The sequence below is a fragment of the Gymnoscopelus microlampas genome (assembly GCF_963454915.1).
Source record: "Gymnoscopelus microlampas genome assembly, chromosome: 6".
In the NCBI taxonomy this organism is placed as follows: Eukaryota; Metazoa; Chordata; class Actinopteri; order Myctophiformes; family Myctophidae; genus Gymnoscopelus; species Gymnoscopelus microlampas.
Window position 1 is genome coordinate 46,298,056 of NC_139943.1, and position 12,265 is coordinate 46,310,320.

Consider the following 12,265-nt stretch of genomic DNA (forward strand, 5'->3'; position numbering starts at 1 on the left):
ATAGATTGACTATTTAAAAATAGCCAATGGGTTTAAGTGTTGTTTCTTTTGGGCTTGTTTTCATAGGCCTGGTTGCTTATCTCTCCGAAAACCTGGCAACCCTGACCGGAACACGTCTCATGACAACAAGGCTATCGCCTTGACAGAGCAACAACAACACAATGGTAAAGTTATTCTTTTTTTTTTACCGTTTGCTTTCTTCACTACAAAGTTTTTATACTAACTATTTCCAGTCGCCTTATGCGTTATAGTTATGTTATGTAATGAGTTCATTGATCTCGTTGTTTGATTCAAACAACCAAGAATGAATAAAAAACAAGTTAGCGACCTTAGCCATATGCTAATAATAATAATGCCTATAATAACTTAACACTAGACGCTATGTTTCTGTCTGTTCTCAGCGGTTCCGTTTCTGTGGAGATCTGGATTGCCCAGACTGGGTGCTCGCCGAAATAAGCACATTGGCGAAGATAGTAAGTACTACAGTAGTAAATGCTAACGTTAGCTAGCTGCCACCATTGGTGGAAGAAGTACTCACATTTTTTACTTACAAACAAAGTAAAAGTATAAATTCTGCTAATGTAGAAGTACTAAGTAAAAGCCAGGTATTCAGAATGAATTTACTTAAAAAGTACAAAAGTATTGGTATCAACATGTATTTAAAGTACCAAAAGTAGAAGGTACTCATGGGGTCATCCCTATCACGTGAGCTTGTAGATCTGCTATTTTCAAAAATGTCTGAAATGTATATAGGGCTGAAGTGATAAGTGTGTTTTGTAATAATAATCAAAATATACAAAGTAACTTGTAACTAAAGTTTTCAAATAATTGTAATGGAGTACAAGTATTATATTGCCCTCTAAGATGTTGTGGAGTAGAAGTAAAAGTACTGAAAATTGGAAATGTACTTAGTTACTTTACACCACTGCACATACCTGCCACGATCAAAAACACTTTCCCATCTCTGTGTTGCCTTGCAGTCAAGTGTGAAGATGAAACTCCTCTGTGCTCAAGTACTGAAGGATCTACTCGGAGACGGCATTGATGTGAGTGTCTGTCATCGGCAGCTGCTGTAGTGCAATGGTTTATTTACCTGATGCAGGACCACAATGGAAACAAACAAGCCCTTAGGACTTTTTGTGTTACGCTTTTTAGCATTAGTGTATAATTGTACTTCTGTACTGTCTTGCAAACTGTTGTTAATAAAGTATTCAGTCAATCAATCAATGCATAGTCGTTAGCCTTGGATCAAGACTATCATAGATGTATTTGATCCTGTCTTTGACTTGGCTACATAGCAGTGGTGTCCCCAGGATTTACATTTAGGGCAGGCGAGATTCCCCCCCCCCCCCCCCCATTACCCCCAAAAAAGAAATTTCAACTCAATCGAAAATCGTCTGTTTTCAAGATGTTTAGGCCATTATCTCTGGAACGGAAGGTTCAATCAGCTCAGTTCAAAGCTTGTTGGATGCGTGACTTTGAAGGTTATTTGCGTTTTTAGGGGAGGCGAGATCTTAGTTGGGCAGGCGACCGCCTGCCCTACCTCTACAGTGGGTACGCCACAGTCGTAAGATGTTGCGCACCGAAAATAGCCAACGCTCTGTGAGCTTGTAGATCTACTATAACTCTCCACCGTTATATTGTAATGTTTAATTGTCATTCTTCTCTTTCAGTATGATAAAGTTGCAAAGCTGACTGCAGATGCCAAGTTTGGTAAGTGAATTTCTGCTTGCTGTTGCACTGTTGAAACTAAGAGAATAAATTGACTTTATTGCACAAAATGATTTTGGTCTCTGGAATTATATATCTTTTTTTCTTCTAAATTCTTCTAAATTTGAATCGTGTGTGGCTGCAGCTAGACTGAACACATGTCCACCCTTTCACAATAGCAATGCACTACAGTAGTATGTGTATTTTATGTCTGTCTTACATTTATGTTGTACATGTATTTTAAGAGAGTGGAGACATCAAAGCCAGTGTTGCAGTGCTCAGCTTCATTCTGTCCAGTGCAGCAAAGCATGATGTTGACAGTGAATCCCTGTCCAGTGAGCTGCAGCAGCTTGGTCTGCCTAAAGGTGGGTCAAACACTTTCTACTTGTCTGTCATAAATGACAGATTTTAGAGGTTTCGTATTATGTCTATGCCACAGGTTGTTTTCAGATGGTGCTCACTTGACGGGTGAGACCAGTTGAAGAGTTGTGCTACAAGGCAGGGTTTGGTAGGCAGACAGGAGGGTTGTTTGACCCAGGGAGAAATAATCCCGCACAATTGGGGTCAGTTTGGTGGTCAGTTTGGTGGTCATTTTGGCATAAGTTCGCAAAGAGTCTTGGTGGAAAGCCCCTTTGCTACTCCTTTTATCGGTGGTTGTGATGAAGTGGTTGTGATGAACAGTGAACACCATTGTTGACTGAGAAGAATTGCATGAGAAGCATGTTTACAGGACACAGCTCCAGACAGTTCAGTTCCAAAACACAGGCAATTCCCAGGAAAGAGTGTGTTGTGTTTTTATAAAATATATGTGAGCGTGTAAACGTCATTATGTTCTCAATGTCTCTTTACATTCGTGAATGTGACATTCTACACCCCCATGAAAGGGATTTCATGTTTCCCATTAAATACCTAGACTGTGGTGACCCACCACAGTCTAATTGGTCCTGCCACATGAAGGATGACAATAAAAAGTATTGTCATACTTGTAGTAGTAACAAAAGATTGCTTGCTGTGTGTACGCCTTTGCTTAAGCAAAGCAGAATCATAATAAACTTTATTGTCAAATCACAGGTTTACAGCTCTAAAGAAGTGGTTGAAATTCTTATTTAGTGTGCCCCTCCCCCTTGCTGTAATTATGTGCAGCCCTCTACTTTTCATAAAGCAAGCAAACCTTGGCCTGTACTGTGAAAATAAATTGAATACATTTCTGCTAAACATTGCAGACAGAGCAACTGTGAGCACATCTGGCATGTAAAGCCATTCTTTATTCATTTGAGGGTAAAACAAAATGGATAACTTCCCCAGTCTGTCCCATCAATCTATCACTACCTCAAAGCATTATAACAGATTGCTCTCTGGTGGGAGGTCATCCTCAGACGAGCCATCCATTGTCGCTTCCAGTCATTGATTGATTGATTGATTGATTGATGATTGAGCACTTTATTGAAAATGAATTCAAAAGGATAAATACACAAGAAAGCCCGAAGGCTTGTTTCCATTGTGGTCATCCCGGGCCCCATACATCTGGCCAGCTCGTTGGTGCTTTGCACTCCTGCATCTTTCTTGAGTACATCCACGTATGTTAATGTGGGACGGCCTCGTGTCCGGTGCCTGTGTGTTGGTTCCCACAGCACCAATTTACTGGCTGGCAGCTCTTGATGTCTTTGGCAGTGTCCTGCTAGTCTCATTCTCCTGGCTGCTATTTTCTCGCTCACCCTTGGTATTCATACAGAATAGTGTTTGTGTTTTTACAGAGCTGAAGCAAGCCCAAGCTATGATGAATGCCCTACAATGAAGTATGCACATCAACTAGTGGATATGTTATTGTGAATGATGATGAATGGTATCCCACAACCAGAGATACTGATAGAGTTCTTAAAGTGCCATATTTATTTGACGTTCCTAACCCTGGTTCCCAGGGGCCCCTACCATATTAAAAAAAGAAAAGGGCTTGTATTTTATTTTATTTTATTTTATTTTATCGACCACTTGTTGAGAAACAGTCAATGTTGTCAGTTACTGGGAAGTCGAATGTCAAGAACTTCCATAGAAATGCCTGGTTGAGTCACCATTATTAGGAATTAAATGTGGCCATAATCAATCCCATGTCTGCTCGCTCACACATAAGTTGCAATGAATCAGTTAACATGAGTTTTTTAGCTCTGGACCACTAGCATATCTCAGTTAAATAATGACGGTTAAGGGCTTCATTTAATTCACCTCGAATTAACACATTAAAGTAAGCCCTTAACAGTCATTATTTAATTTCAAGCTTTCCCCCCATATCACCCCTCCCAACACAACAGTGGTCCCCAGGTTGATTCTCAGTCAGGGTGGTGGTCCCTGGTTCATAATCAATTGAAAACCCCTGTTATAGGTGATAACCTCAGTTTTCTTGGCATTTAGCCGAAGGCCAACCTTGGCACACTCTGACTCCACTCTATTCAGGAGCTCCTGTGCTTGTTCCGCGTGGTCGGAGAGCAGGCTGATGTCGTCCACGTAGTTTGGGTCTGTCAGGACTTACTATGAGGTATCGTCTCGACAACTTTGGAGTTAGAGTGAAGCCAGAGCGCATAGTCCAGGACTATGATGGAAGGGGGCTAGGGTGTCCCCTTGCAGTACCCCAGCCAGGATGTTAAACTCCTCACTGTTGCCATCTGGGGTCATATTACCATATTTAATTTTCATATATACACACACATATATAATGTGTATATATGTGTGTGTATTTGTTTTGAGTGGACTTATGTAATATAATATTTTGAGATATGGATTTATGATTTTCACGAGCTGTATGCCATAATCATCAAGATTAAAACAAAAAAAGGTTTCAAATATTTCACTTTATGCGCAATGAATCTAGAATATATGAAAGTTTCACTTTTTGAATTATATTACGGAAGATATTAACTTTCTTTTTTTTTCATTGATCTGTGTGTATGTATGTCTGTCTGTCTGTCTTTAAAGAGAGAGATGCATATCCATTGGGCATTATTACTCATTACTATGTACATGTACTTCTCCTATTAGAACACACAACAGGGCTGTGCAAGTCATATGAGGACAAGCATAGTGCGCTGCAAGACAAACTGAGAGAGACAAGCTTGAGACGTAAGTATCCCCCCACTTAACCTGTCACATTACTAATGACAAGGCAAACAGCTTTGTGCTGTTTTTACAGGGACTGCTGCTGTTATAATGAAAGTGATTGCTGTGTTGTTTCAGTTGGCCGTCTAGAGGCAGTGTCCTGGCGGGTCGACTACACGCTGAGCTCCAGTGAGCTGAGGGAGGTGAATAAACCAACAGTGCAGCTTAAATTGCAGGCGCAAGGTGCAGAGTCAGGCTCCACTGAAACCACTGTTGTCTCTATTTCTGCTGACAAGTTCAGAGTCTTGCTTACAGGTCAGTTCTGTGTTTTGATTAAAAAAACAGCATCTCTCTCTCTTCCCCCCTCTGGGCTCATGGCGGTATTCTGAGCACAGTGCAAGATTATGAACAATAATTGTCTCTTTCCGTTTGAGGTCAACATTATCGACTATTATTGTTATTTCAAATGCATCAGTAGGCGTAGATCTCTGATTCTCTAGTTATGCAAGACTAGTGGACCAGTAAAGGACGTTACAGCCAGTTACAGGTTTATGCCTAATGACTGTTTTTCCTTTGTTTTGTGTTTTTACAGAGCTGAAGCAAGCCCAAGCTATGATGAATGCCCTACAATGAAGTATGCTCATCAACTAGTGGATATGTTATTGTGAATGATGATGAATGGTATCCCACAACCAGAGATACTGATAGACTTCTTAAAGTGCCATATTTATTTGACAGTCGTTCGTAACCCTGGTTCCCAGGGGCCCCTACCATATTAAAAAAAGAAAAGGGCTTCTGCTGCTTATCTTATTCTGTGACATAGCTACCCAATTAATTGTTTAAAATAAGACCAGATCAGGAGTATCTGTGGAATATTTTTGCAATATAAAATAGTGTCCAGAACATTACAACATAACATTAGCTATGTGTATGTCTAGTTTGTCAACCTGTGGATATTTAGAACAAAATAATATATTACTAATAGTCAATAACAATATCATAAGTATCCTGTTCTTCCAGAATTTAGGTACTTTTGGGGACTTTGTATTGTTTCCTGGCATATTCCATGCAAAGCATTGAAGCAAAGGTGTTGTGGACCATTTTTGTAAATATTGTATGTTATAGTACACAGTTGAAGTTGACTTTTGTAATAATTATATTAATTATATTAATTAATAATGATTGACGTAATAATACTCATTTACTTTATTATAAATAAATACTTGAAATGCTAACATACTTGATTGATTGAATACTTTATAGACAGAAATGCAAACAGCACGAGGTACAGGTACAGTCACACATTTTGGCTAAAAGGATAACACAAAAAGGTCCTGGGGACTTGTTTCCATCGTGGTCCTTGTCCTTAATTCATCAACATAGCATAAAAATATCACAAATACAATACATCAACAAATTAAATATTATTCTTTGTTCCCAGTCGTTAATCGTTATCAATATCAATCAACACAATGCCTACAAACAAATCCCATAACGCACTCTTGAGTTGAGATTTTCTCGCTGCTGTTTCCAGCGGATGCACTTTTTGAAACAGCGTTTTTGCTTACATTGGCCTATTGACAGGGAACTGGGAACGATTCGCGTTGCATTTTGCTCATCGGGCCTGGGTGTAGAGCGGATATGGTGCAGGCATAAAGTGTATGCTTGTGTGCGAAGGACCGGATACAGTAGGCGGGCTCTAGACCGGACTTATGGATTTTTTCAATGAATGAATGGCATGCCATAGTATTAGTTGCACGCAGATGTTGCTTAACATCAGGGTTGCCATGTCTGATTATTATAAGCGACTTTTTTTCTGGGCTTTTTTTTCTGTAAAGTTGCTTGAAAATATCGGTGGTTGCGTTTTTTTTTCGGCTTATTTCGAAAGTGTAGTTTCTTATTTGGGCGTGCTTCCAATGTTTTCATTATTATTTAAAGCAGTGGTTCTCAAATATTTCCATGTCATGGACCCCCAAAATGTATATGCATTTGTCCGTAAACCCCCATCTGAAAATGTTTTGTGCCAGCGACCCCATGCAATATTTGTGTTGTTAGAATGTTAAAACAAATATTTAAATAAATAAATAGCAGGTCTATCTATCTATAAGCTCACAACGCGTGTGATCGGGCTCGAGTTTGTAGATCGGCTATTTTCAAGCCAATGCATATATAGGTTTAAAAGTGCACATATGCAAGTGCGCCTATTTAGTCGCTTCTTTTGGGCTTGTTTTCATAGACCTAGTTGCTTGTTAGTCTCGCAAAATCTGGCAACACTGCCTAACATGTTAAGTAACAACAATGTGAAGTGAACTGTTTTGTAAGAGCCTGCCGTGTTTTCTGTCTGATCTGTGCCTGATCGTCAACTTGCACCGCTGCATGCAAACCAGTCCCTGATCCACCCATTTGTTTTTGTTCACCGTGGTAAGTTACCAGATCCATCCTTTGTAAGGTTGTAATTGGTGACTGACTGCGCCGTCCTGCAGAAATAGCCTGTCCTATCGTCACAAGAGAGCCCCGTTTGGAACCTCACTCCACTATAGCTCCGAGATGAGATCCAGGTAGAGTCCGACAAAAGTCAGTGAATATTACCCTTTTCGCAACATCGTATCCAATACGTAAAGGTAGTCCGAGACACCTACAGATGTTTACAAAATAGCCGGAAAGTAAAATTTAACCGACGGGGTTGAAACAACCGTTTAAATTGTTTATTTTTGAGTCAGCCTGTGCCATGTTCCCATTGAATCGGGAGCAGTACTCGGACCTGCCGTCGGGGGGGTCTTCCGGGTTGAATCGTAAAACATGGCACAGGCTGACTAAATAAACGATTTAAACGGTTGTTTCAACCCCCTCGGTTAAATTTAACTTTCTGACTATTTTTGCAAACATCTGTAGGTGTCTCGGACTAGCTTTACTTTTTGGATACGATGTTGCAAAAAGGGTAATATTCACTGACTTTTGTCGGACTCTACCTCTGCCTGGACCCAATGCAGTGGAACCTCATCTCGGAGCTATCGTGGAGAGTGAGGTTCCAAACGGGGCTACAAGAGCACATGATTTAAGAAAATGAAACATTCATCTATTCTATTGCCCGTGCAAGTGAACATAAAACATTAGAAGTGTAGTTTTTATTAGTTTTATTTTTGACTGTGCATGTACATTTTTTATGTCCGGATACAGCACGTGGGCAGTACTGGGCACTATCTGGGCACCTCGATGTAAAATTGTCTATTTTGTCCAAAATGTAATGTAAAGTATACATGATGTCAACCTGCACGGTACCATTATCAGCCTTAATTTTATCCTTCAACTTCTTGCTTATGCCCCAAAATGATTGGATATACAGGTTTTGTAACAATTGTAGAAATATTAGACCTTAATTGTCGAATGTTTAAGCATGTTCTAATCATGTATAATTTACATTTTCCAAATATTTTATTTTTTTAACATTTTGAACAAAATAGACAATTTTACATCGAGGTTCCCAGATGTTCTTAGTGCCTATCCTGTTACCTTATGTCCTGTCACCGCTTTTCTCTTAATTTTTTCCCCCTTCTGTTTTTAAACAATTGTGTTCATAGGAGCTGCAGCATAATATTGAAACAAAATGCCAGAAGGACCAGAACTCCACCTGGCAAGCCTGTTTGTAAACAGAATGTGTGAAGGAGTGGTTTTCACAGGACCGGTCAGGAAGTCTGAGGTCAGCAAGAGTCCTGATGTGCCCTTCACCTGTGATGAGTACCGCATCAAAGCCACCTCCAGAGGGAAGGAAGTGATGCTCACACTGACCCCCATGAAGAGTGATGACAAAACATGCAGCAAAGTCAAGGCAGGGCAGGCTGACCAGCCCATGGACATCGTCTTCCGCTTCGGGATGTCAGGCTTTTTCCGCTTGACCACTGAGGATGAGCTCCCCAAGCACGCCCATCTGCGGTTCTACTCCACAGAGCAGCCCTGCAGAGTGCTGAGCTTTGTGGACGCACGTAGGTTTGGCACTTGGCAGCCAAATGGGACCTGGCAGCCTGTCAGAGGACCCTGCGTCATGTTCGAGTACAAAAGCTTCAGGTTGGTATAATGGAAGTAGGAGTGGAATGAGAGTATGTCCCATAGAACAGTGGTTCCCAAACTGGGGGCCCCCAAATTATTTTGGGGGGTCCCCAGATGATTAGCTTAATGTGCAACATTGTTTTCTCACTTAACCGTAAACAAACCAACGTACAGTATAAAGGGTATCTGCACATTTCTAAAGTGACATTTTAAGGATTTTTAAGACCTTTTTAATACCAAATAGTCAAATATTACGTAAGAAATAGGCAAAAATTGTGAAAATTGCCGATCTACAAGCGAGGCGTTGTGAGCTTGTATGTAGTACGGCTATTTTCACAATATTTATCTGTGGAACTGAGTGTGGAACTAAATTGAATGCCTGCAATTCCAAGTGCTTGTAAGGGTGGGGGTCCCCAGTTCAAATATGATTATTTTGGGGGGTCGCGGCCTGAAAAGTTTGGGAACCCTTGCCATAGAACTTCAGAGTGTCTTTAGATTTGTATTCCAAATGACCACTATAGACCTAAATGGATCCAAGTTTCTTTCCTGTTTCAGTTTTTGTGAATATCAGCAGCAAACAGGAAATACATTTGGACCTAAGTTATTCACTAGCAATGCAACTTCTCTGACAAGGTCTATAACAGGTTATAGACCTGTATTTTGAGTGCGTGATTGCGTGTGCTATCTGGAATCAGCACTGTTTGACTGATTCTGTTACCTCTTTCAAGTTGGTTTCCCTATTTTGGGTGAAAACGTTCCAAATATTTTCCCAAAAGTACAAAAAAAAAACGTAATGTTTTAGTTTGTGATGTATGACGAAGTATATCAGGTTTAACCCATTAAGACCTGAGGCCGATTCTACAAATGTCTTCTAAATCCCAACAGTTTTCTGAAAAAACGTATGTTTCTATATCAGTGGTGCTCAAACCTTTTCATGTCAAGGACCCCCAAAATGATATGTATTTGGCCGAGGACCCCCATCTCAAAATGTTTTGTTCCAGCCTCCAGGGACCCCGAGAAGCAAAGAATAAAGTAAAAAATGTTCGCTTTAAACAATATATATTCAAAGATTTGCACACATTTTCACGATTTTTCAAAAATAGCAGATCTACAAGCTCGTAGCACGGCACTCGGTCTTGATGGGTTAAGTTAAATCATTGGCTCCACCCAAAGGTTTGACTTTGTGATCATGACTTTGGTCGGTTTATTTCCACAGAGAGAACGTCTTAACACGCCTGTCTGACCGGGCCTTTGACAGGCCCATCTGCGAAGTTCTGCTGAATCAAAAGTATTTCAATGGCATCGGCAACTACTTGAGGGCTGAGATTCTTTTCAGGTGATTGTAGAAAACTCATAACTTATTTTCTGAACGATTGTTCAATTGTTAGATGGTGATTCAAACTCAGCTCTGAAATGAATGACATTCCTTTGTGTTTTCATTCATACAGTGGATGGGAGGTAGCCTGGTAAACTCTTCCGGTCGCGGAATTCAATTTCATTTTCATTCCATATGAAATTGAATTCCTGCGACCGGGAGGGTTTACCAGGCTAGATGGGAGGCATGATTAGAACACAATTTCATTGGAAAAACAATAGGGCCTTTACTTTCGAAAGAATAGAGCCTCAATTACTCTTCTTCCTTCCTGGCAGGCTAAATATACCACCATTTGTGCAGGCGAGGAAGGTGCTGGAAGGCCTTGGGTCAGAGGAAGTCTTTGAGAATGACACGGATATTAAAGATCAACTCACAGACACCAAGGTGAAAGGGTATAAGATGATACTCGCAAAACCCCCTTTGATCAGAGAAGCTCAAATTTGGGATTCTCTGATCTTGAAAGGCAACACCATTCATTGTGCTTTTTCTAACAGCACCACTTTGTATCCTGATCAATAGACCTTTGACAGCGCTATGAAGAATGTGAAAGTCGAGGCTGCTGACCTGCTAACTCTGTGTCACACAGTTCCTCTGGAGGTAGTGAACCAAGGTAGGCAATATCGTGTTTGCTGTCTTGTCTATGAGGCATGTTTACCATGCCAAGTAAAAAAACATGCAGAGTGGGTTGAAACTGTATACCATTTCAGCTGAGTAAGCCTCAGTGATGACTGTGTTTTGGATAGCATGTTTACCAGTAGGACAGTTTTGAATAGATATTGCTGTCTTTGAAGTGCATACATGATTTTTGACACATTCCTTTGTGATTTAACCTTTCGAAGGTGGAAAGGGCTATGATCCTGAGAAGGCAGACTACTCTGACTTCAAGGCATGGCTGAAATGTTACTACGTGGATGGGATGAAATCTATCAGAGACCACAATGGAAGAACTATGTGGTTCAGTGTGAGTAGCGGGCAATACTTTACTTGAACCCACCTCGTAACACTGACATTATCAGGTCATGACATATGTAGTCATAATAGTTCATGACCAATGGCTATGTCATGGTTGACAGCCGACATAAAATTGAATTACCTGACACTGTATGTCACTTGCAAATTCTTGCTAACTGTACTGTAATTAGCATTTGTTTTATACAGTAGGTCCTTCATTATAACAGCATACAGAGTTATTCTTATTGTATTAGTATTGCGGGTGGATTTTTGCCATGGATGAGTTGTGTAAGGAAATATACAGAACAAATTTAGATTTTATGTTGCTCAATATACACTAACCAACCACTGTCTCAATTTCAGGGTGATCCTGGGCCCATGGCACCTAAGGGTAAGGAATAGTTTGTATAAATAAATACAAATATGACTAGGCCATCTTATTCTTACATGACTGAACAAATGTCTGGTGTCGTCCCACAGATTCAAAATCACCCAAGGCAAAAAAGAGAGCAAAGAAAGACGATGACCATGATTACGAATGCAAGAAAAAGGTATTTAAAAACCCCCAAAACAATGTCATCCTTAACAGTGGTAATGACTCAAACACACTACTAAACCATTTTGATTGTTTCTTTTAGGTGGTCAAAAGCCGTTCTGACAGGACAAAAAAGGAAAAGCAAGTTAAACAGGAACCAGTAACAAAGAGGCTAAAGAAAGAAATGGATACACTCCAGGAGCCAGCTTCAGAGAGACGGAAGTCTAAAGGCCAGTTAGTCAACACAACAGGGGGCAAAAAAAGCCTGACCGCAAGTAGGAGGAAAAGCAGCAGTGCAGAGACGTCAAGTGAGTATTGTGGTTGGTGAGCCATGATTATTTATTGAATTCAAGTCTAGGAATATGTGAAGCAGAACATTAATAAATGGACTTGGTGGTAGATCTGTACTGTAGTAGCGTAACTGGAGTCCTTTCTTTTGCAGTTCCACAGAGGCGGAGTGGGAGAGTCACCAGACAAAGCACAAAATAACCACATTAATGATGGAGAAAAACTACTGTTTGGGACCAGTTTTGTATTGTTTTATACGGATATTGTTTTAGAAA

At 40.3% G+C, this 12,265-nt stretch overlaps 2 protein-coding genes across 2 annotated transcripts; both read left to right on the forward strand.

Moving 5' to 3' along the window:
• Positions 1-113: 113 nt before the first annotated feature.
• commd4 (COMM domain containing 4) lies at positions 114-6,019 on the forward strand. Its single transcript, XM_084059860.1, has 8 exons — positions 114-164; positions 402-473; positions 981-1,046; positions 1,674-1,713; positions 1,956-2,075; positions 4,741-4,821; positions 4,936-5,112; positions 5,390-6,019. Exons 1-8 carry the CDS (start codon positions 162-164, stop codon positions 5,428-5,430), a joined length of 600 nt encoding a protein of 199 aa, XP_083915986.1. The 5' UTR covers positions 114-161; the 3' UTR covers positions 5,431-6,019.
• Positions 6,020-7,090: 1,071 nt separating this feature from the next.
• neil1 (nei-like DNA glycosylase 1) lies at positions 7,091-12,254 on the forward strand. The gene is made up of 10 exons (XM_084060937.1): positions 7,091-7,218; positions 8,376-8,859; positions 10,058-10,177; positions 10,492-10,600; positions 10,736-10,826; positions 11,056-11,177; positions 11,531-11,558; positions 11,648-11,718; positions 11,806-12,010; positions 12,145-12,254. Exons 2-10 carry the CDS (start codon positions 8,402-8,404, stop codon positions 12,189-12,191), a joined length of 1,251 nt encoding a protein of 416 aa, XP_083917063.1. The 5' UTR covers positions 7,091-7,218; positions 8,376-8,401; the 3' UTR covers positions 12,192-12,254.
• The last annotated feature ends 11 nt before the right edge of the window (positions 12,255-12,265 follow it).

Excerpts from the sequence above, each read along its gene's own strand:
- commd4 (XM_084059860.1), top strand. Across the intron at positions 1,714-1,955 it reads GACTGCAGATGCCAAGTTTG|AGAGTGGAGACATCAAAGCC; the intron begins GTAAGTGAATTT and ends ATGTATTTTAAG. Across the intron at positions 4,822-4,935 it reads GAGAGAGACAAGCTTGAGAC|TTGGCCGTCTAGAGGCAGTG; the intron begins GTAAGTATCCCC and ends GTGTTGTTTCAG.
- neil1 (XM_084060937.1), top strand. The coding sequence starts at position 8,402 with ATGCCAGAAGGACCAGAACTCCACCTGGCAAGCCTGTTTGTAAACAGA. Across the intron at positions 11,559-11,647 it reads TGGGCCCATGGCACCTAAGG|ATTCAAAATCACCCAAGGCA; the intron begins GTAAGGAATAGT and ends GTCGTCCCACAG. Across the intron at positions 12,011-12,144 it reads CAGCAGTGCAGAGACGTCAA|TTCCACAGAGGCGGAGTGGG; the intron begins GTGAGTATTGTG and ends TTTCTTTTGCAG.